Source organism: Trichosurus vulpecula, chromosome 7 (genome assembly GCF_011100635.1).
Source record: "Trichosurus vulpecula isolate mTriVul1 chromosome 7, mTriVul1.pri, whole genome shotgun sequence".
NCBI lineage: Eukaryota > Metazoa > Chordata > Mammalia > Diprotodontia > Phalangeridae > Trichosurus > Trichosurus vulpecula.
The window spans coordinates 123,093,718-123,116,799 of NC_050579.1; the positions used below are offsets into that span (position 1 = coordinate 123,093,718).

Below are 23,082 nucleotides of genomic sequence, written 5' to 3' on the forward strand. Positions count from 1 at the left end.
AATGGTGAACACACACTCGTGCGCACACACATGCACACACAAAACTTCATTTTCATAATCTGATCTTTGTAATGAGGGGGTGGGGTTGGGGTGGGAAATGGTATGAGTATATATACGTACCAGAAAATAGAAGAGAATGTCCCCCTTTTAGCTAGATGACGGAGTGCATGAAGATTGGGGTGAGAGAAGCTACTTGAGGATGGGGACTTTTTCATTTTTGTCTCTGTATTTTCAGTGCTTAGGACAGTGCCTGATACATAGTAGGTGCTTAATAAAGGCTTACTGACTGATTGGAAAAAAAAACAGTCACAGACTTTTAGTGACAGGCTAAAATTTTAAACTAAATTTATTTGATTTTTGAACAGTACGGTGACATAATGAGTTATATATTTCGACCTATCTTTGATTTCACCAATGTGGGTATCCCCTCCTTGGTTCAGATCACAAACTATCCATACCTTCTTAGCCTATACAAGTTTATCTGTTGTTTGTTGTTCAGTTGTTTCAGTCGTGTCTGACTCTTCATGACCCCATTTGGGGTTTTCTTGGCAAAGATACTGGAGTGGTTTGCCATTTCCTTCTCTGGCTCATTTTACAGATGAGGAACTGGGACAAACAGGGTTAAGTGACTTGCCCAAGGTCACACAGCTTAGTAATTGAGTTCAAATTTGAACTTAGGTCCTCCTGATTCTAGGGCTGGCACTCTATCCACTGTGCCACCTAGCTGTCCTTTATCTGTGATTTCCCATAAATCCTCAAGAGGATCCACTACTCAGTGTGCCAGATAGCACAAGGAAAATTAGCTTGGCAGCTGATGAAAGAAAGAAATAATCAGTGTCAAAGGGGTGATGGGAAAATCGGCATACATGTTGGTGGACCTGTGAATTGGTGGTAAATCCGTCACTTTGGTAAACAATTTGAAATTATTTGAGAAAAATGACTAAAATATTTCCATCTTTTGACCCATCTTTACTGCTACTTAGCATTGACCCCAAGGAAGTCAAACACAGGAAAAGTTCCCAAATGTACTAGAATATTCATAGCAACACTTTTTGTGGTATTAAAAAAAAAACCAACTAAATGGATACACATTAGTTGGGGAATAGCTGAACAAGTTACATTTATGAATGTAACAGAGTATCACTGCCCCATAAGAAATTGTGAATATGAGTTATTTCAGAGAACTTGTGAAGACATGTATGAACTGATCCAGAATGAAGAAAGCATGACCAAGATTAATGGCCTAATAACACAAAAACAATCCAGATTAATGTAGTGACTAGTTTTGATTCCAGAGAACTGATGATGAAACATATTTATCTTCCCTTGATAGAGACACAGATGTGGATGCAGAATATTTCTTCTACTGATAGATATGGTTAATGCATTGGCTTGTTCAGTCTCTTTTTTTCTTGGAAGGGACAGTTCTGTTAGGGGACGTTATCTCATATGTAAAACAAGGGGATTGGAGTGGGTGGTTTCCAACATCCACCGTATCAATAGGCCATCCAGAGGGAAACAGAAGAAGGCAGTTGGGAATGGGAGACTGAAATTCAGGGCAGATATTGGAGTTGGTGGTAAAGATTTTTGGCATCCTTTTTTAGAGAAATCAGTTGAAATTGCGAAATTAGATGAGGTGAGAGAATAGGGGGAGAACAGAAGAGATCCCAGAACTCTTTAGTGAACTTGAGTTTAATAAGCTTTATTGAACCCTTTAATTTAGGAGATGGGAGGAAGAAAAGGACCTCAGAGAACTTCTGATGTTCCATTTCATACCCATCAGATTGGCAAAGATGACATAATAGGAAGTTGATAATATCGGAGGAGCTATAGGAAAATAGGCACATTAAGGCACTCTTGGTGGATCTCTGAACAGACACACCCATTCTGGAAAGCAATTTAGAGTTATTCACAAAAAAATTACTAAGCACTGCATGCCCTTTGACTCAACTATACCAGCTAGGACTCAGCCTATACTTCTAAAAGGTCAAAGAAATAGGAAAAAGTCCCACATATGCAAATGTATTTATAGTAACCCATTTTGTGGTGGCAAAAAAAAAGCCAACCACACAACAACAACCAACTGGAAACCAAAAGATGCTCATTAATTGAGGAATGGCTGAATGAATTATGTATATGACTGTGATGGAGTGCTACTCTGATATAAGAAATAAAGAGATAGATGATTTCAAAGAGACATGGGACAACTTAAATGAACTGATAGAAGGTGAAGTAGGCAGTGCCATTAGGAAAATTTATGTTGTAATATTATAATTATTAATATTATAAATCAATATTATAAAAATGAACATTTTTGAAGATTTTTTAAGCTCATAGAGAGTGAAATGAGAAGAACCAGGAAAACAATGTTTATAATAATAACACTGCAAAGACAAATAGCTTTGAAAGCCATAAGAACTGTGAGCAATACAGTGACCGTCTATAATTTTAGAGGACTGGTGATGGCACATATTTTCCATCTCCCAACAGAAAGGTGATAAATGGGTGCAAAATGAGACATATGCCTGTACTTATTGTTGTTCAGTCATTACAGTCATGTCTGACTCTTCGTGACTCCATTTGAGGTTTTTTTTGGCAAAGATACTAGAAGGATTTGCCATTTCCTTTTCCAGATCATTTTACAGATGAGGAAACAGAGGCAAACATGGTTAAGTAACTTGCCTAGGATCACACAGCTTGTAAGTATTTGAGGCTGGATTTGAACTCAGGAAGATGAATCTTCCTGACTCCAGGCCTAGAACTCATCCACTCCACCATCTAGCTGCCCTACTTATGCTTATATTTATATAGGAATGTTTATACACACATGCACACACGTATGTATATGTCTATCACACGTGACTGAAATGAATGAACAACAAAAATGTGTATATATACATATATATATAGCTATTGATGGAATATACTTTGCTTGACTATGCATATTTGATAGAAGGAATTGATTTTCTTTTTCTCTATTTTTCAATGGAGTAGAAGGTGGGAGGGAGAAAAAATAGATTTCTGTTCATTTTTTAAAAAACAGTTAAAAATGAGAAAGGTGGAGTTTGTGTGCTATAGATATGGAATGTTGCATATACTTTCAGGTGAAGTCACTGTATCAGTAGTTTTACTTAATTGTTTTACTTTGTTACATTAAGTAGGGGGTGGGTGTTCTGTAAATGTCTATAGATACAAAACACCCTAATAAAACTTTTTAAAAAAAAATACCAAAGAGGAGTCAGAGAAAGATACATGGAGAATGCATCGGCACAGAAGCCAAGCAAATGGAAAAGAAGAAGCATGAGCTGGTCAGCAGTGTCACATGGTGTAGAGAGAGGAGGAAGAAAAGTTCATCATATTTAGCCATTAAGAGGCCACTGAAGTTCTTCAGCAGAATTTCAGCAGAGTGGTAGGGGCAAAAACCATATGCTAAGAATGTTAATACATAGGGGGCGAGGACCTAAAGATGGGAAGCGTAGTTTTTGCAGAAGTTTAGCAATGAAGGGAAAAGGTTTACTGATATATTTAAGACAAGGGAACATGGATGAACATGTCCAGGAGATTTCAGCTGTGGAATGATAGAAGTTGAAGTGTTTTGGAAAAGTGTTTGGAAAGTCTTATTTTTGTCTTTGTTGTTGTTGTTTTATTGTTGGTTGTTTTGTAAAGCAGAAAGGAGGGCAAGCGGTTAAAATTGAGGAAAAGAAGTAGGGTTCAGAGCTGACAAAAGTAAAAAAGTTTTAGAATGGGTGCTGTGGGGAATGCTTTTGGGTCTGCCTTTTGAGTATTTCCCTTTATTCAAGGCCTGATCCAAATACCAATCTTCCATGAAGTCTTTGTTGACATGATCCACTGCCTCCCTTCCTTCATCTTGAAAGTGGGGTCTTCTTTTTCAAATGTTTTAAAAGTTTATTTATTTTATTCTGAACTTAAGAAATAAGCATTTCTATAACATAGTAGAATAGAAAAAATGTGATTGCACATGAAACTGCAAATCTACTATGTATAACTTGCTATTCCTTTTAAATATATACCAAGGTTATCATGTAACTTTCTTTTTTTTCTTCCCCCTCTGCCCTAGAGATGGCTACCATTGGACACAAATGTGTGTGTGTGTGTGTGTCTGTGTCTGTGTGTGGTAAACCCATTCTATACATACTTCAATTTATCAGTTCTTTTTCTGGATGCAGATACCATCTTCTTTCATAGGTCCTTTGTAGTTAATTTAGGTATTTTAATAGTCAAAATGACTTAGTCGCTCAAAGTTGTTCTTAAAAACAGTATTGCTGTTACTGTATACAACATTCTTTTGGTTCTTCTCATTTTGCGCTCCATTATTTCGTGCAAGTCTATCCATGTTTTTCTAGGATCATCTAGCTCAGCATTTCTTATAACACGGTAGTATCCTATCACAATCATACACCACAACTTGTTTAATCATTCCCCAATGAGGCGTCCCCTCAATTTCCAGTTCTTTACTACCAGAAAGAGAGCTGCTATAAATATTTTAGATATTAATTTAAATTTAATTAATTTAAATATTCATAGGACTTTGCCTGTCCTTTTCTGGTTCTCTCATCTCACTCTCCCTAGTATCATATCTCCCCTTCCCCAATCAGATCGTAAACTCCTTGAGGGAATGACCTGTGTTGTATCTGTCTCTTCCCCAGCACCTAGGACAGTGCTAATAGTAAGCAGTTAGTAAAAACTCCATTAAAGAATGAATCTATATGACTTATGTAGTCATCAGGTAAATATCCCTACAATAAGAGATTCACTTGAAAAAACTCTTTAAGAGTTGAGTTACAGTAATGGCAATGGGTCATATATTGCGATTTGGAAGGACCTTAGGTGTCCAGTCCCGTGCTCTCATTTTACAAGTGAGGAAACTGAGACTAAGGTCATGAAGGTAGTGACCCCTTAGATTTGAGCACTGGTCTTCTGACTCCAATTCCGTCAGTTTTTCCACTGCACCTCTAATATGTTCTACTATCCCTCCTATATAAAAATGATCCTACTGATCTCTCTGAAAGGCATGTGCTTGGTTTAGTTTTTCTAGTAAGGATTTTATATGGTGTCATCCAGAGGTGTCAAACACATGTCCCAAACCAGATTAAAAGATAATTGAGAAATATTTCTTTACTTTTTTTCTTTTTTTTAATTGGGAAATATTTAATAAAATAAATGAAAATACAATAAAACACAGATAATTTTAATATCTGGTTTTCTAAGTCAGTATGTACCTACTTGGATCCTTATGTACAGTTTATTGGCCCCCGTTTCTATTTGGGTTTGACACCACAGGTGAAGTCAAAGGCTCCTAGGAATCAGATTGGGACCAATTTCACCCCTACGCTTTGTTGCCTGTGTGACTTTGGATAAGTCAATTAGGTTTTCTGAATTTTCCCTTCCATCATTTGTAGAATAGGAATGTTAATCTCCATTTTGCCTTAATCATAGGGTTGGTGCAAGAAATAAAATGAAATAATGTATGTGAGTGTATTCCAGGACTTACCACAGTACCTATAGTATATAGAAGGCACTTAATAAATGCTTGTTGACTGACTAAATGCTTTCTTGAAAACCATAAAGTGCTATACAAATGTAAGATGTTAGTATTACCTGATCGCCCCAAGTTTGCATACTTCTATCCTGCCACACCTATTTCTTTTTTGTTTGAATTTAGAGGATGGAGTTTAGATACGTTTTGGAATAGATGCCCCTACCCATCTTCATTAAATCATTTGATGATTGATTAAATGCATATTAGCAAATCTATGTCGGCTATAAGACATAGCTTATCCTTATCCTTAGTCCGTTCACACACTTTTGCTCTGTCCATCTTGTGTGATCAGGAGAATTCAGTTCAACAGTCATTAAATGCACTTGGGTACAAAGGCTCGTAGCCTACCTGTGACATTCGCTGTGTGACCTGCGTCAAATCACTTAACTTGTGTGTGCTTCAGGGGATCTCTAGGGTGAACCTGCAAATGCATGGATCTTTTACATTGGTGGAGGAAGTTCACATTCTTGGAAGCTCCTCTTTTACCGAAGCAGCTGACCCATGTGATTTTCCTGTGTGGGCAAAGGCATTAGTAGCTATAGGGGATTCAGCCGTGATGCTGGTATCAGAAGAGCTACACACAGTACATTCTTTTTTTTTTTTTTGCATTTTTAAAATTTAATATATTTAGTTTTCAGCATTGATTTTCACAAGAAGTTTGAATTACAAATTTTCTCCCCATTTCTACCCTCCCCCCCACTCCAAGATAGTATATATTCTGGTTGCCCTGTTCCCCAGTCAGCCCTTCCTTCTGTCACCCCACTCCCCTCCCATCCCCTTTTCCCTTTCTTTCTTGTAGGGCAAGATAAATTTCTATGCCCCATTGCCTGTGTATCTTATTTTCTAGTTGCATGCAAAAACTTTTTTTTTTTGTTTTGAACATCTCTTTTTAAAACTTCGAGTTCCAAATTCTCTCCCCTCTTCCCTTCCCACCCACCCTCCCTAAGAAGTCAAGCAATTCAACATAGGCCACATGCATATCATTATGTATAACCCTTCCACAATACTCATGTTGTGAAAGACTCACTATATTTTGCTCCTTCCTAACCTATCCCCCTTTATTGAATTTTCTCCCTTGACCCTGTCCCCTTTCGAAAGTGTTTGTTTTTGATTACCTCCACCCCCATCTGCCCTCCTTTCTATCATCCCCCCCTTTTTTTTTAATCTTTTTCTTCCTCCTTTTTTCCTGTGGGGTAAGTTACCCAATTGAGTATGTATGGTATTCCCTCCTCAGGTCAAATTTGATGAGAGCAAGATTCACTCATTGTCCCTCACCTGCCTTCTCTTCCCTTCCTACAGAACTGCTTTTTCTTGCCACTTTTATGTGAGATAATTTACCCCATTCTATCTCTCCCTATCTCCTTCTCTCAATATATTCCTCTCTCATCCCTTAATTTTATTTTATTTCTTTTAGATATCTTCCCTTCATCTTCAACTCACCCTGTGCCCGCTCTCTCTCTTTCTATATGTACACATACATATATACATACATACACACTCACATATATATATATATATAAACATACATATATATACACACAGAAACACATATATATGTATATGCATATTCCCTTCAGCTACCCTCTTACTGAGGTTTCATGAATCATACACATCATCTTTCCATGTAGGAATATAAACAAAACAGTTCAGCTTTAGTAAGCCCCTTGCAATTTCTTTTTCTTGATTACCTTTTCCTGCTTCTCTTGATTCTTGTGTTTGAAAGTCAGATTTTCTATTCAGCTCTGGTCTTTTCACTGAGAAAGCTTGAAAGTCCTCTATTTTATTGAAAGTCCATATTTTGCCTTGGAGCATGATACTCAGTTTTGCTGGGTAGGTGATTCTTGGTTTTAATCCTAGCTCCATTGACCTCCGGAATATTGTATTCCAAGCCCTTCGATCTCTTAATGTAGAAGCTGCCAGATCTTGGGTTATTCTGATTGTGTTTCCACAATACTCAAATTGTTTCTTTCTGGCTGCTTGCAGTATTTTCTCCTTGATCTGGGAGCTCTGGAATTTGGCGACAATATTCCTAGGAGATTTCTTTTTGGGATCTATTTGAGGAGGCGATTGGTGGATTCTTTCAATTTCTATTTTGCCCTGTGGCTCTAGAATATCAGGGCAGTTCTCCTTGATAATTTCTTGAAAGATGATAAATAGGCTCTTTTTTTTTGATCATGGCTTTCAGGTAGTCCAATAATTTTTAAATTATCTCTCCTGGATCTATTTTCCAGGTCAGTGGTTTTTCCAATGAGATATTTGACATTGTCTTCCATTTTTTCATTACTTTGGTTCTGTTTGATAATATCTTGATTTCTCATCAAGTCACTAGCTTCCACTTGCTCCAATCTAATTTTTAAGGTAGTATTTTCTTCAGTGGTGTTTTGGACCTCCTTTTCCATTTGGCTAATTCTGCCTTTCAAGGCATTCTTCTCCTCATTGGCTTTTTGGAACTCTTTTGCCATTTGAGTTAGTATGTTTTTTAAGGTATTGTTTTCTTCAGTGTATTTTTCAGCATTTTTTTGGGTCTCCTTTAGCAGGTCATTTACTTGTTTTTCATGGTTTTCTCACATCCTTCTCTTTTCTCTTCCCAATTTTTCCTCTACTTCTCTAACTTACTTTTCCAAATCCTTTTTGAGCTCTTCCATGGCCTGAGACCAGTTCATGTTTTACTTGGAGGCTTTTGGTGTAGGCTCTTTGACTTTGTTGACTTCTTCTGGCTGTATGTTTTGGTCTTCTTTGTCACCAAAGTAAGATTCCAAAGTCTGAGACTGAATCTGGGTGCGTTTTCGCTGCCTGGCCATATTCCCAACCAACTAACTTGACCCTTGAGTTTTTCAGCAGGGTTTGACTGCTTGTAGACTAAAGAGTTCTATGTTCCAAGCTTGGGGGGATGCGCCAGCTCTGCCACACCAGCACTCCTCCTTCCCCAAGAACCCCCAACCCGGACTGGACTTAGATCTTCAGCAGGCTCTGCACTCCTGCTCTGATCCACCACTTAATTCCTCCCACCAGGTGTGCCTGAGGCCAGAAGCAACTGCAGCTGTAGTTCTGTAGCTGCCCCACCTCCACTGCCCCTGGGGCGGTAGCCGAACTGGGAACTCCTTCCACTCCCGCAGCTTTCCCCACTAACCTTCTCTGTTGTCTTTGGTGTTTGTGGGTTGAGAAGTCTGGTAACTGCTGCAGGTTACTGATTCAGGGCGCTAGGGCGCGCTCCACCCGGCTCCTGGTCTGGTTAGTCCGCATGGCTTATGCTGGGCTTGGCTCTGCTCTGCTCTGCTCCCAGCTCTGTGCGGGGTAAACCTCACCCAGAGACCATCCAGGCTGTCCTGGCCTGGAGCCCTGCTTCCCACTGCTCTTTTGTGGGTTTTGCAGTTCTAGAATTGGTTCAGAGTCATTTTTTATAGGTTTTTGGAGGGACTCAGTGGGGAGTTCACGCTAGTCCCTGCTTTTCAGCCACCATGTTGGCTCCCCCAAACCCCCCCCCCACGCAGTACATTCTTTACGTGGTCCTGATGAGGGTCCTGGATTATCAGTTTCAGCATTTTATAGGTAATAGAGTCAGATGCTACAAGAGAAGAGAGTATTCATCTCCCATTTTGTAGATGATAAAATGGAGGCTGAGAAGGAGGTGACTTGCTGAAGGTCACACACATATTCCAGTTTCACAACAATTTCTAAAAGTAAATGATTTGGGAGATGTTTGATGTAGGATTATAGCTGGTAGAACTGGGATTTAAATCTAGGTCTGCTGACATTAGATCTAGCAAGCTTTTCATCATATCATATTGTGGGAAATTGTTGTGAGTCATCCTAATTGTAACCCTTGATCCAGACATTTTGACTCGATATTATAAATCAGTGCTTATGATCCTAGGGAAATGATTCCATTGATGAAAAGGGAGTGGAAGTCAGCTGTAGCTGGTTAGAAATATTTACTTGCTAACAGATGTGTACTGTAAAGTAAAAAAAAAAAAAATGAAGCAGAGGAGTAAGTCAAGGGGCCCCATAGCTGGCATTTTAAGCTGCAATTAGTCACTACATTTTTCCATTATTTGCTCTTAAGGGTTTATTATACCCTAATTGCTTATCTAGAGAGCCTAATTTTATGCTTCATTGATCATTTACTCAACTCAGGGCAAGGGAAACGGTAGCATTGCCCAAGGTGAAAATCAAAGACAGATGTACAAGTGAAAGGCAGCATAATGTGGTGGATAGGTTAGCCTTGGAATCAGGAAGACCTACGTTCAATTGTTGACTCTTATGGTCTGTATGATCTTGGTTGAGTCATTTAACCTTTCCCTGCCCTAGCAAGCTCTCTAAGACAGTAGTGTCAAACTCACAAAGAAACAGGGATCACTAATATGCACATGATAATCCTTGCCAATGGCATAGTAATTTAGTTTTTAAAATGTGGTGTTATTTGTGTTTTATTGTATTTTTATTTATCTTGTTACATACTTTCCAATTACATTTTTATCTGGTTAAGACCATGTTTGGTTTGCCCAAGGCATGTGTTTGACACCTCTTCTCTAAGAGTATCAATTATGGAGGTTAGGATTGCCACTAGACTCTCAAAATATGTACAAGGCTTAATACTATATGGACAGCTCTAAGGTGGAAATGTCAGTTTTGCCAATAATGGTACCTGAAAGCTTAATTGTTATACTAACCATAGAAAGCATTTTGGTTTTGGTGCATAGATAGTTTTTTTTATGGGTATCTTTTCCATATACTATTCCATACACACACACACACACACACACACACACACACACATACACACACACACACATTGTGCTACTGTTTGAAAAACAAATGTATTGCTTTCAAACCTTACCTTCCTATTGGCGTAGTGGGCAACAGAATTTACTGGTATTTTGTTGCCTTTTCATCCAGACATCTTAGAATACAGTTTCAGTGAAAATTGACCAGGAACATCAGTTGACACAAAAAAATTTATTATAATTTTACTTTGAAGTTAAAAGTTTTCATCCTACCTCTGTTTTCTTTGCCTTATGGATAAAAAAATCCACAGTATCCATTGATATAGCTTGATCTTTCAAGGTATTCTTAAATTCTGGTTCTTCTAGAAACAAAAAAGAGAGGTAAAATGAGAGGACCATGAGAAAAACCTCATCTACTAAGAGGTAATGAGACTGAAGAAAAGTGGAACAAACAGTTGCACCAAGGGGATTTTGGTACTTTAATGGTGAGACTAAATGAAGGAACATTATAAAATGTTAAGTTGAAAACAATAAAAGAATTATAAAGGAGACTACTGCTGAATTTTAGGAAGATAAAAAAGACAACTTTAAACTATATCGGAAATAAAGGGAGTATTTGGATTAGGTCAGAGTGAGGCACCTTAAATGTAATAATAACAACTGACATTTATATAGCGTTCTAAAGTTTGCAAGGTGCTTTACATAGATCTCATACTATAAGATCGTGCACCTCTTTGCGTTCTAACTTGCCTTAGGAACATATTTTCACAGTAGCCTAGTGATTCAGGTAATTTCATCCAACTTATTCCATAGATATAAAATTAGAGGCGTGGAGATGTACACAGGGAAATGGCACTTACTTGTCTAAGACCAAAAAGCAAACCAAGGGAAGAAACTGCACTGGAATTTAACTAAGTAGCTCCAAGGTAGTAAATTAAGTTAGGGAGCTTCACTAACTAGTTCAGGCTACAGAGGATAAGGTTCTTTTTCATTTGTGATACTTAAAATTGAGGGTAATGTGTTCGTTGGTTTCATCAATACTTTTATTCTAGAAGATTGTATTATTTAAGTAATAATTTGTTGTTGCTCAGTCGTTTCAGTTGTGTCTGACTCTTTGTGACCGCATTTGGGGTCTTCTTGGCAAAAAAAAAAAATATTAGAGTGGTTTGCCATTTCCTTCTTGAACTCATCTGACAGATGAGGAAACTGAGGCAGAGAAGGTTAAGTGGCTTGCCCAGTGTCACACAGCTAGTGAGTGTCTGAGGCTAGTTTTGAACTCTGGTCTTCCTGACCCCAGGCCCGGAGCTGTATGCACTGTACCACCTAGCTGTCTTTAAATAATAATGATAGCTAATAAGCATTACTATGTGCCAGGTACCGTGCTAAGCGCTCTACAATTATTATCTCATTTGATCCTCACAACAATCCTGGAAGGTAGGTACTATTATTATTATTTACAGTTGAGGAAACTGAGGCAAACAGAGGTCAAGTCAGTTGCCCAGAGTCACACAGCTAGTATCTAAAACCAGAACTGAACTCAGGCCTTCCTGATTCTAGGTCCAGTTCTCTATCCACTGCACCACCTAGCCACTCCCCCCTCCCCCCATAAAAGGAAGATAGTAATGTTAGACAATAGGGAATTTTTGGATTGATATACCGTTCAGATTTTTCACTTAGGCTGATATTAGTCAGCTTTATTTGCCAGAGAGCTTCTGAATATATTGTTTTGTCCACCATGCAATTCTAGAGTGCTGAGCAAATATTTTGATAAATACTTGCAGAGCTGCATTCTACTTTTAGAAAGACTTGTGTCATATGCAGCAATTTATTTCATTCCATGACTTCTTAAAATATATCGGAAAAGGTAGCAGTACTTGAAAATATATCAGAAAAGGTAGCAGCTGATGCCATGACGTTCCTTTAACAAAGCCGGTAAAATACCCCCTTTTTTTTCCAAAAGAATTAATCAGAACTAATGTCTTTTCTGAATTGGTAACTGAGATGGAATTGATTCTTGAGTTACTGTATATCATTGGGTTGTTGTTTTTTTCATTATAAATATAAGCATTTGAGTTTCATTGGTATTCTAGATGTCATAGCATTTAGAAAAAGCATATTTCTGTAGAGCATCATGCTTTGCAAGTACCAAACTAATGAATACACTTTTCTGTCTTTTTTTTGTCAGATTGATTTTGGAAACACCAAGCTAATGAATATACTTTTCTGTCTTTTTTTTGTCAAATTATTTTAAGGGCCCAGTCATCCCAATTAATCAGAAACCCCCCTGCATTTTAAGTCTCAATTTTGCATACAATTCTAAGTATTACTTCTTGGGAAATAACCCTCTTCTTGCCTTTTTTAAACTATTCTTGCTTTCATTGTTTGTGTTTTTCTTTCCATTTGTCACTTATTTTTCATCGGTTAGTATTTTACTCTTTTTTTAAGCCACTGTTTTGTGTTGTCTCTTACTTTTAAACATTTTGATGGACTCTGAGGGGTTGATATCAGTGGGAAGAAGAAATAAAGTGGGTGCAAAAGACAGATGGTTTGTACAGTTAAAAGTAAAATGAGTCATTTCTGTAGTGTTAATTTTCAACATAGGAATGTTGCAGACCCCTGAAGAAAACTCCATTTATCTGCCTTTTAGAAAGAAAACCCCTCTAAATTCTAATTGGAAAAAAATGCAACTGATCTTTTTAACCATTTCTTTTTTGCTTTTGTAAACTTGTAATCCATCTTGCCTAGTGTTTGCACAGCCATAGTTTTAACCTCTATTTTACACACTTGTTTCTCAATCACTGGAGCTAGCTTTAACTTCATCATTGCATCCATGAAATGGCTTCCAAAATCGGCCATCTTCTACTCAGCAATAATTTCTCTGTGCGGTGTTTTGGCTTTGCCTTTCATCACATAACATTTGATTGCTTTTCACTGTGTTATCCCTAAAAGATGATTTGTGCTCATTTTATGCCATTACCTGTTCTTTGTTTTTCAGTGATATGTGACCATTTTCTTGTTTAAGAAATGTAGGCATATTTAAGAAACGGGTAACCACTTCCTGATAGAATTTTGCATTCAAAGTTCAGAGATAAAGGAAAGGGGGAAATCCCTATCATTTCTTCATTTCCTCTTTGAAATACTGAGTTGTTGAAAATGCCAGTGAGGCACGATTTAATGCCACCCCTTGTCAAGACCGTGTGGCTCATCTGTTTTCTGTTTTCAGATATCGCTGTGGTCGAGATGAGTGATGCTTTCCGCCAGCCTTCCTTGTTTTACCATCTTGGGGTGAGAGAGAGTTTCAGCATGGCCAACAATATCATCCTCTACTGTGATACCAATTCAGATTCTCTTCAGTCATTGAAGGTACATCTCTATTTCAGTGTTTGTATACCTTATATTTTACCAGTACCGGTCTTTCCCACCAAATCTCAGCCGTTTTGATGTATGTGAAAATCATGATTTTCGTCAGTGTGACATTAAGGTAGACATCGTTAGTTATTTGTATGAGTTTCATATGGATATCCAATAGACAAGTTTGATGGCTAGAAAAACAAAAATCTACACTGGGGTCCTTAGGGCCAGTGAGTGATATAACCTAAAAAGATTTTACTCCAAGGAATTCATTAAGAGACTTAATGAAAGAGAAAAGCTGGTTTGATAGAGAAAGTTCCAGTCCAAATATGAGCTCACTAAAGAGGACTTCATTTGGCACAGCTGATGCTAGATATTAATACTTCCCACTGAAAGATTTATTTTCCTCTGGGTGGAAACTGTTGTCAACAATTGGATAACATGTGAAACACAATGAATTTGACATCGCTGCTTACAGGGGGATATAATCCAGGTTGTGTACCTTAGACTTTGACAGATGCTGAATTAATAACTGCCTCCTATTGATCTAGACACTGGCTTACTCACACTATTTTATGGCAACACGATAAAGGAAGGTGATCAATAGAAAGCCAGTTCCTTTCTCCCAGTACATCCTTCGATGTTTTTCCCAAGATTGATATATTTGTCATTCACCCTGAATAGCTATTCTGTTGTAAAGTCTCATTGTTTTCATCATCACAGCATCTCTCACATATGGCTTCCTAGCTCTACTCACACAGCCACCAATCTCATCACCTCGGGCTGGAGTATGGCAATAAAGAGCCTTCTAATTGGTATCCCCACCTTGAATCTCTCTTCTCTCCAGTCCTCAGCTGCCAAAGTGATTTTCCCAAAGCATAGGTCTTCCACTCCCTAAACCTCCCACAGGAAACTCCATTGTCTCCTTATTACTTCCAGAATCAAATATAAAACCCTCTGTTTGGCAATTAAAGCTCTTTGAGCACTTTACTCCTCTCCATGCACCCTGCAGTCTGGTTACACTGACCTCCTTGCTGTTCTCACATCCTTGCTGTTCATCTTCCATATGGAGGTTTAAAAGGATCTCCCTCCTCACCTCCTCCTCTTTGTTTTCTTAAACTCCACCTTCTGCAAGAGGCCTTTGCGAGTCCTCCAGTTGCTACTGCCATCCCTTCTGGGATTTTTCTTCCTCTCTTCTGTGTGTATGGATATATTTAATTATTTATATGTTGCATGCCCCATTGGACTGTGGGCTCCTCGAGGGCAGGGCAGGGATTACTTTTGCCTTACTTTGTATCTCCACTCTTTAGCACAGTGCCTGGTACATAATAAATGTTTCATACATGCTTGTTGAATAATCATAATAGTAATAATAGTAATTTTTTGTTGTCGTTGAATCATTTTGCAGCCATGCATCCAATTCTTTGAGAGCTAAACTCTACATACCAATGCTAGTGCCTTCCCTCTGAGATTATCTCCGCTTTTTCCTGTGTGTGTTTATGTATATATAGATGCATATATCTATATATCTCTTGCTCGTGCATTGCTTACCACAGTCTCCATTAGAAAGTGAGCTTTCTGAGGAAAGGGGCTGTTTTTACTTTCTTTCTTTATATTCCTAGCACTCGGCACAATGTTGTTGTCGGTGTTCAGTTGAACTGTGTCTGGACTCTTCACGGTCCCATTTGGAGTTTTCTTGGCAAAGAGACTGGAGTGGTTTGCCATTTCCTTCTCCAGCTTATTTGACAGAAGAGAAACTGAGGCAAACAGGGCTACATGACTTTCCTAAGGTCACAAAGCTAGTGAATGTCTGAGGCCTTATTTGAACTCAGGAAGATGAGTCTTCCTGACTCCAGGCCTGGCACTTTATCCACTGTGCCAACTAACTGCTCCCAATAATAATCATAATCATAATAACTAGCACTTGTATATAGCACTTTATAAGTGCTTGGTCGGATAGCCAAGATGCCAAGGTCATCCAGTGCATCTTAGGCCATCAGTAATTGTCTTGACTTTTGTCTTGCCACTGGACTTTGACTCTGGAAGAGAGTGAGGTAGACGACTCTCCCTCACTTAAATCTTGACACCGCCCCCCACCCCATGATGTCATTAATCCTCTTTGAAATAAAGACAAACAACCAGCACTTTAAAGTTTGCTACCCCCCCATGATGTCATTAATCCTCTTTGAAATAAAGACAAACAACCAGCACTTTAAAGTTTGCAAAGTACTTTATGGGTATTATCTCATTTTAAGCTCACAACAATTCGGAGAGGTAGGCGCTCATTTGACAGATGATGAAACTGAAGCAGACAGAGATTGAATGACTTGTCCAAGGTCTCACAGCTAGTAAATGTCTGAGGTTGGATTTGAACTTAAGTATTCCTGGCTCCAGGTCCATCATCTCTCTCTTTATCCACCGTACCACAGAATTGCTTTATCATTTCCTTCCAAATTAGCCATTATGAGATCTCAAGCTTGGCATGACCATCACCATTTCCTCTAAGCAAATTTGAGCTGATCCTCACAGAAATGCTTAATGTTTTCCCAAAGACTACTACATCTTCAGTCCCCAAAAAGTCTCCATTGTTTTGCCTTATAAACTTTTAAGTACTAATAAATGCCTTCTATAAAGGCTAAATCTATTGAGAACCTTTGAGTCAGTCAGCAGGCAAAGCATTTATTAAATGCCTACTGTGTTCCAGGCACTGTGCTAAGCACTGAGGATACAAAAAATGTCAAAAGATAGTCTTTGCCCTTAAGAATCTCATAGTATAATGGGGAGACAACACATAGGTACAAATAAGCTATGTACAAGATAAATAGGAAATAATTAACACAGGGAAGGCACCAAAATGAAGACGGATTTGTAAAGGCTTTAGTGTCAGTTTTGTTTTGTGACTTAAACTAGGTAGTCCAATGGCTTACACATCAGACCTGGAGTCAGGAGGACCTGAGTTCAAATTTGGCCTCAGACACTTAGTAGCTTATGTGAACCTGAGTACCCTCATATTCCCTTTTCTTTTCTCTGCCCTTTCTCATCTTTCCTCCTCTTTTTTTTTCTCCCACTGATATATTCACTTTCATCAGTTGGATTTCTCAGTGATTCAGTTTAGTATTGATTAGATGTGATTAGTCATTGAAAAGAGTGTCACCCTAACCTTTTAAAGTTCCTTACTGGAGAGAGTTGTAGTGATATGCTGGTAATTTAGAAGAGTTCTCCACCTCCCCACCCCCATCTCCCAAACCCTAGGGTGCTCTCCTTCTGAGAAAAAGTCTTTTTATTTTTGCCATATTTGGGTATAGACTGGCCTTTTCTTTTCTTTCCATCTAGTGGTAGGTTAGAGAATTACAAAGAGATCTGAAAAGAGCACCAGCTTTTTATGGACAGGATATGGTTAACTAAAAATATGAAAAAGACCAAAACATCAACTATCTCTTCTCACAAGGACAAGGACAGAATTAGAACCACAGGCTCCAAAGTTACTGTACTATATACTCCGTCTTCCATATGATGATTACTGAGAAGCCTGGAATGTATGTAACCAGACTGGGCTGATTTAATTTTTTAATTTTAATTTTGACCTACTGTTTGGTGCTGAAGAGGAAAGGATTCTCAGTGTCAGCAAAATCCCTGAGGGGATGTACAGGGGAGTTGGCATTTTTAAAAAGAAAACAAAAAAAGGGAAACCATTTACAAGTTCTTGAGGAATAGTTAACAGGACCACAAAAGGGTATATGTGGGTATGTATAAAACACACCTCTGAAGCATATTTAAAATTAGGATGGTTTAGTTGCTAAATAATAATTGGGTCCCATAAGTTTTGAATTGTGGAGTTAATACTTTAACAGATTGTTTACATTCATCTTTTAAAGTTGAAAGTGCTGTTTTACAGCCTATCGTATGGGGCAGGGAGTTTTTAGTTTTTGCCAGCACAGTGCCTGGCACACAGTAGGTGCTTAATAAATGCTTATTGAATTGAATCACCTTATGTTTTTTTTGACTCTAAGAATAGATTGTTAAACAGTGTGAAGACAGTTGATGTTATGGGAGAATCATTCTCATATTGTATTATTATAATAGTTTATTAAATTTTTCACTATACAAACCTCCTGAGTGCTCTCTTACATTATTTGCCTTCTGCCAAAAGGAGCCTTGTGGAATGTCAATGAGGTATGGAAGGAAGAAGGAAAAGAAGGGGAAAAGGATAGATTAGTTTGGAGAGTAATCAGGATTTCCACTTTGTTGAAAAGGAAAAAGTGATAGGAGAATTTTTTCCCCTTTGTTTTCCCTAAGATAAAAATTTGGTCAAATTTTGGAGAGGAAGGCTAGAAATTAGATGTCAATGCAGTGAGGTATGAAAGGAGCATTTGATAATAAGAAAGAATGGGTGCAGGCAATTATGAGAGAGATTGTAATCTAGTGGCTTCTATAGGAATGAGGTAGTTATGCCAATAAGTCTTTTTTTTCCCTAAACAACACCTTCTTGACTCTCCATTTGACCTTCTTTGAGTATTAAGAGGCAAGAGGAATTGCTGTCTCTCTGATTTCCCCCTCTCTTCCTATCATCAGACACCCACAAGTTTTGAGAAATGCTTGTGTATCTCTTCTATCAATGAGGATGACATACATAACATTATTTACTAATGAGCCCCAAGATATTTTAGTCTCTTTTTCTTAATTGGCTGTAGTAGTGGTTAGAGAGGGTAGTGTATATATATAAAGTATATTTGAATCTCTCTCTTGCCACATTTAAATAGGTTCCATGTCGGTTTTATCCATTACAGTGTAAATGTAGCACAGGTTACTTCTCTGCATGGGGATCAATATTGTATGGTGACTTGGGGTGAATAAGTCTGAGCTGAAATATAATTATTGTATTAAATTATTCTTCACTCAAGAAATCAAGCTGTATTTTTTCTTTCAAGCACTGCATGAAAAGGCACTTCATTAAAACTAACGCAAAGGATTTCACAGAGTTTCTCTGCAGTTATTTATATTCATATTTACTCCTTGACTAATCAACTGAATTATATATTCTATGGCTAACATTCTTACTCTAACAGACTGTTCTAATCATTACCCAGAGAGGTCTAGCTTTTGTTTAAAAAAAAATGGAAGAACAAACCTAGATGTGTGGCATTATCTTTACCATCCTTAAAGACTAGCAGCTTTTAGCAATTTTCCAAGCCCAGTTAATGAACAGAACTCCTGTGAAATTTAGCCTGCTTTGCCTAGCTAATACTATTTATATTTTGTTACTTTTTTCAACTAAATATCACTTTATTGAGAACTTAAGTCCAGTGTCCCGTCACTAGAGATTAATTGAAGACTCTCCTATTTCTCCTTAGGTCAAATTCAAAATGGCAAACGATGTCAATTTATAATACTCAACTGAGTTAAAAATGAAAATATTTAACATTTGGTGCACAGAGAGAGAGTAGCTCTTAACTGTGTGTGTATGTGTAAAATGCAGTCTGATTAAACCTATGGACCCCTTCTCAAAATAATGTTTTTAAATGCATCAAATTAAATACATAAATTACAAAATAAATCAATTGGAATAGTTATCAAATGATTGAAAAAAATAAGTTCATGAACACTCAAGTTGAGAAAGGCTGATATCGAGGCAGTGTAGTTAATGGATTGGATGCTGACCTCAAAGTCTAGGATAGATTAATATGCAATTGGGAAATATTTGATAAAATAAATAAAAATACAATAAAACATAGATAACATTACATTTTAAAACTAAGTCAGTATGGCCGCAGGGATTCTTGTGTACAGATTAATGACCCAGTTTCTATTGAGTTTGACTAGTTGTTCAGTCATTTCAGTCGGGTCTGACTCTTCATGAACTCATTTGAGGTTTTCTTGGCAGAGATACTGGAGTGGTTTGCCATTTCCTTCTCCATTGTGTTCCCATTTTACAGATGGGGAACTGAGGCAAATGGGGTTAAGTGACTTACCCAGGTCCACACAGCTAGTGTCTGAGGCTGGATTTGGACTCAGATCTTCCTGACTCCAGGCCTGGTGCTCTATCTACGGAGCCACCTAGCTGCCCCTATCTGGTCTAAAATATCTGGGTTCAATTCTAGCTTTGTCATAGATTTAGAGCTAGAAGTGACCTTGGAAGACACTTAATTCACCACCCACCTCCCACCCCCATTTTACAAATGAGGAAACTATGAAAGGTCATGCCCTTTACTAGAAGATTGGTGGCCCCAGAAAGAGCAATTTTATGTATCAGCTTCATTTTTCAATTGAATTTTCAGCCTGTTCTTCAGCTAAAGAAACCAGATTCTGGAGAGCTCTTTTATACAGAAATGCTTTCTAACTTCTCTTGGTTTTTGACCTTCTACTTCCTTTCCTTGTGTTTCACTTTTTTCATACCTAGCCCAGTATGAAGCTAGGACAGATTGGAGTTTAACATGTATTTTTTTGTGGAATTGTCATTTGTCCTGACTGTAAGGTTTTAGCTTAACAATGATGATTTCACTAAAATCTTGTTGGTGGTTTTACAGATGGTGCCCCAGAATCATTTGGTCCTTTCCATAATCACCAGGGCCACACCCTCCACATGTTTCATTGCACTCCCAGAGCTTCCTAGGCATAGGCTTCCTTTCTCAACAGCACTACTGTGCCAATTTACTTGAATTATTATAGTAATAGTTATTACTATAACATAGCAGTGACAAGTAGTTATCTTACAGTCTTTCTTTTATTATATTTATTGTAGACGTGATCAAATTTTTACCTGCTTTATGAGCTGCTCATAGAAAAGAGATAATAACAGGGAAGAGGAGATAAAGAATACCCTGGTACACAAAGACTCACCCTTTGTAGATAAGCACTTACATATTTGGCCTGTCATCCATTTAGCTTTCGTGGATTCTCCACTTACAGAACCATGGAAGTGGAAGAAAGTGTTTTGAATTGGGCAATCTGTGTATATCTACCAAGTGGTGTTTCCTAAAGTTCAGGTCTGTTCCATGTAACTTCACCTCCTCAGTAAACTCCAGTGGCTCCCTGTCACCTGTAGGATCAAATATAAAACCCCCTGTTTGGTATTCATAGCCCTTCATAACCTCTCCCCTTTGCTTTTACAGTATTTTTATAATTTATTGCAATCCAGGGATACTGGCCTCCTGGTAAAGTTAATGGGGAATAAGATCTTCCCCGTCCATCAATAGGCCTCATGTGGAACCCATTAAGGGAAGATTGCTTGCTTGTAGGAAGGCTTACACACCTTTTGTTAATTTCTAATTAGGCACTAAGTCTAAAGAGTATATATTCTGAGAGGTAAGCTTTTGCTTTGGGGGCTCTCTCTATTCAGTGGTGGGTGTAAAGCTTTGATTCAGGCAGTAGAGCCCTGTCTGTTGGTCTTTATTTCTCTGCTCTGTATTTTTTCTGTTTGATTAAAGAAGATCATTTTAATTTAATCATTTTATTTGCTTTCCTAGTAAAGCAAATAAAAGAACCTGCATTAGCAGCCATCCTGGGTGTGCCAGTGTGGTTGCTGTTACACCTCCTTGCTGATTCTCAAATAAGACACCCTTTCTTCTGACTTGGGACATTTTCACTGGCCATCCCCCACACCTGGAATGCTCTCTCTCCTATGTAATAGTAGGGGATAATAATGTGGAATACTGAGGAGCATATGTTTTTTATGAGAAAGAGGTGAATACTGATGATGCTGACTCAGTCACAGTGAGAAAGTTCTTTCAATAATAAGCTCTGTTAATTCCCTGCCTGTGGTGCCCAGTGCCCTCCCACGCCTCTTAGAACTGCTTCGTCCTTTTGTCCTAGCCCCAGTTTGAAAAGTGCTATATGACATGCAGGTAAAGATATAATTATACCATGAAAACCAAGTAAAAAAGATTAGGGGTGAGATGTACTTTGTGTTCAGTTGAAAGTTACTTTCATGGCTTGGTCCTCATTCGCTTGATTTTTTTTTTTACTGCCCTTGACATTAATGAACAATTGCATGGATCAGTTCTTGACTCTTGATTGTGATTAGAGCAGCTGTGAAATGTATCCACATCTGGTAACGCATCATTTTAGCCGCCATTTAACTTTTAATTCTAAATCCTCTTTTTTTCCTCCATACCGTTATCCTCAGCGATCTCATCGGTTCCCATGGATTCAGTTACTATCTTGATGTTGACACTTCTCAGATTTACTTATATAGCCCTGACCTCTCCCAGATGTGGTCTTGCATCTTTGGCTACTTATCGTACATCTCAAAGTGGCTGGCTATCCTGTAGCCCTCTACACCTAAGAAGATGTCTAAAACTGAACTCGTTATTTTTTCTGCCCCAACCTTCCCCCTCTTCCTAATTTCCCAATTACTGTCAGTGGTACCAACATCCTCTCAGGCTGGCAACCCAGAGGTCATCTTCAACACTTCACTCTTTCTAATCCCATTATCCAATTTATTGCTAAGTCCTGTCGTTTCTACCTTTTAACAGCTCTTGCATATGCTCCCTTCTCTGACACTGCCACTACCCTCATGCAAGTCCGCATCAATTCATGCCTGGACTGTTGTAGTAGCTAGTTGGTGGGTCTCCTTGCCTAAGTTCTATCCCCATTCCAGTCCATCCTTTACTCAGCTCCTAAACTACTGTATAGTTCTAACCATGTCACCCTCCTTCCCCTTTCACACAACTAGGAACTCTTTATCACTGCTAGGATCAAATATAAAATCCTGTCTGGTGTTCAAATCTCCATATAAACTGGCCCCCTCCCACCTTTCCAATCTTTCTGTACCTGCCTGTCCTGTGACACCAGCCCCCATGCTGTTCCTTGCCCAAGATATTCCAGTATTTTCACTGACTACCCTCCATGCCTGGCATGCTCTCCTTCCCCATCTCCAACTCCTGGCATTCCTGGCTTCCCTTGAATCTCAGCTAAAATTAGACCTTCTGTATGAAGCCTTTTCTAAGCTCTCTAAATTCTAGTGCCTTCCCTCTGTTGATTATTTCCAGTTTATTCTGTATTTAGCTTGTTTGTATGTAGTTGTTTGCATGTTGTCTCTCCTGTTAGACTGTGAGCTCCTTGAGATCAGGGACTGTTTTCTATTCATCAATAAACATTTATTAAGTGCCAGGAACTGCACTAAGCACTAAGGATTAAAAAGAGGCAAAAGACAGTCCCTGTCCTCAAGGAGCTCACAATCAAATGGGAGAGAGAACACAGACACACACACAAACATATACGCACACATGCACACATACATGCACCTGCAGCTTATACAGGATTGAGGCAGTTAGGGTGGCTCAGTGGATAGAGTGCTACAGGTCCCGGAGTCAGGAAGATCTTTGTTCAAATCCAGCCTCAGACACTTACTAGATGTGTGACCCTGAGCAAGTCACTTAATCTCTGTTTGCCTTAATCTGTTGGAGAAGAAAATGGCAAACCGCTCCAGTATCTTTGCCAAGAAAACCT

General features: G+C 38.4%; 1 protein-coding gene across 1 annotated transcript in view; it reads left to right on the forward strand.

Moving 5' to 3' along the window:
* LOC118857623 (mitogen-activated protein kinase kinase kinase 5-like) overlaps window positions 1–23,082 on the forward strand; it is a 114,087-nt gene that overhangs the window by 81,314 nt on the left and 9,691 nt on the right. Inside the window, exon 2 of the mRNA XM_036768235.1 lies at window positions 13,508–13,647. Coding sequence (XP_036624130.1) covers window positions 13,508–13,647 — 140 coding nt within the window. The remainder of the gene's footprint in view (window positions 1–13,507; window positions 13,648–23,082) is intronic.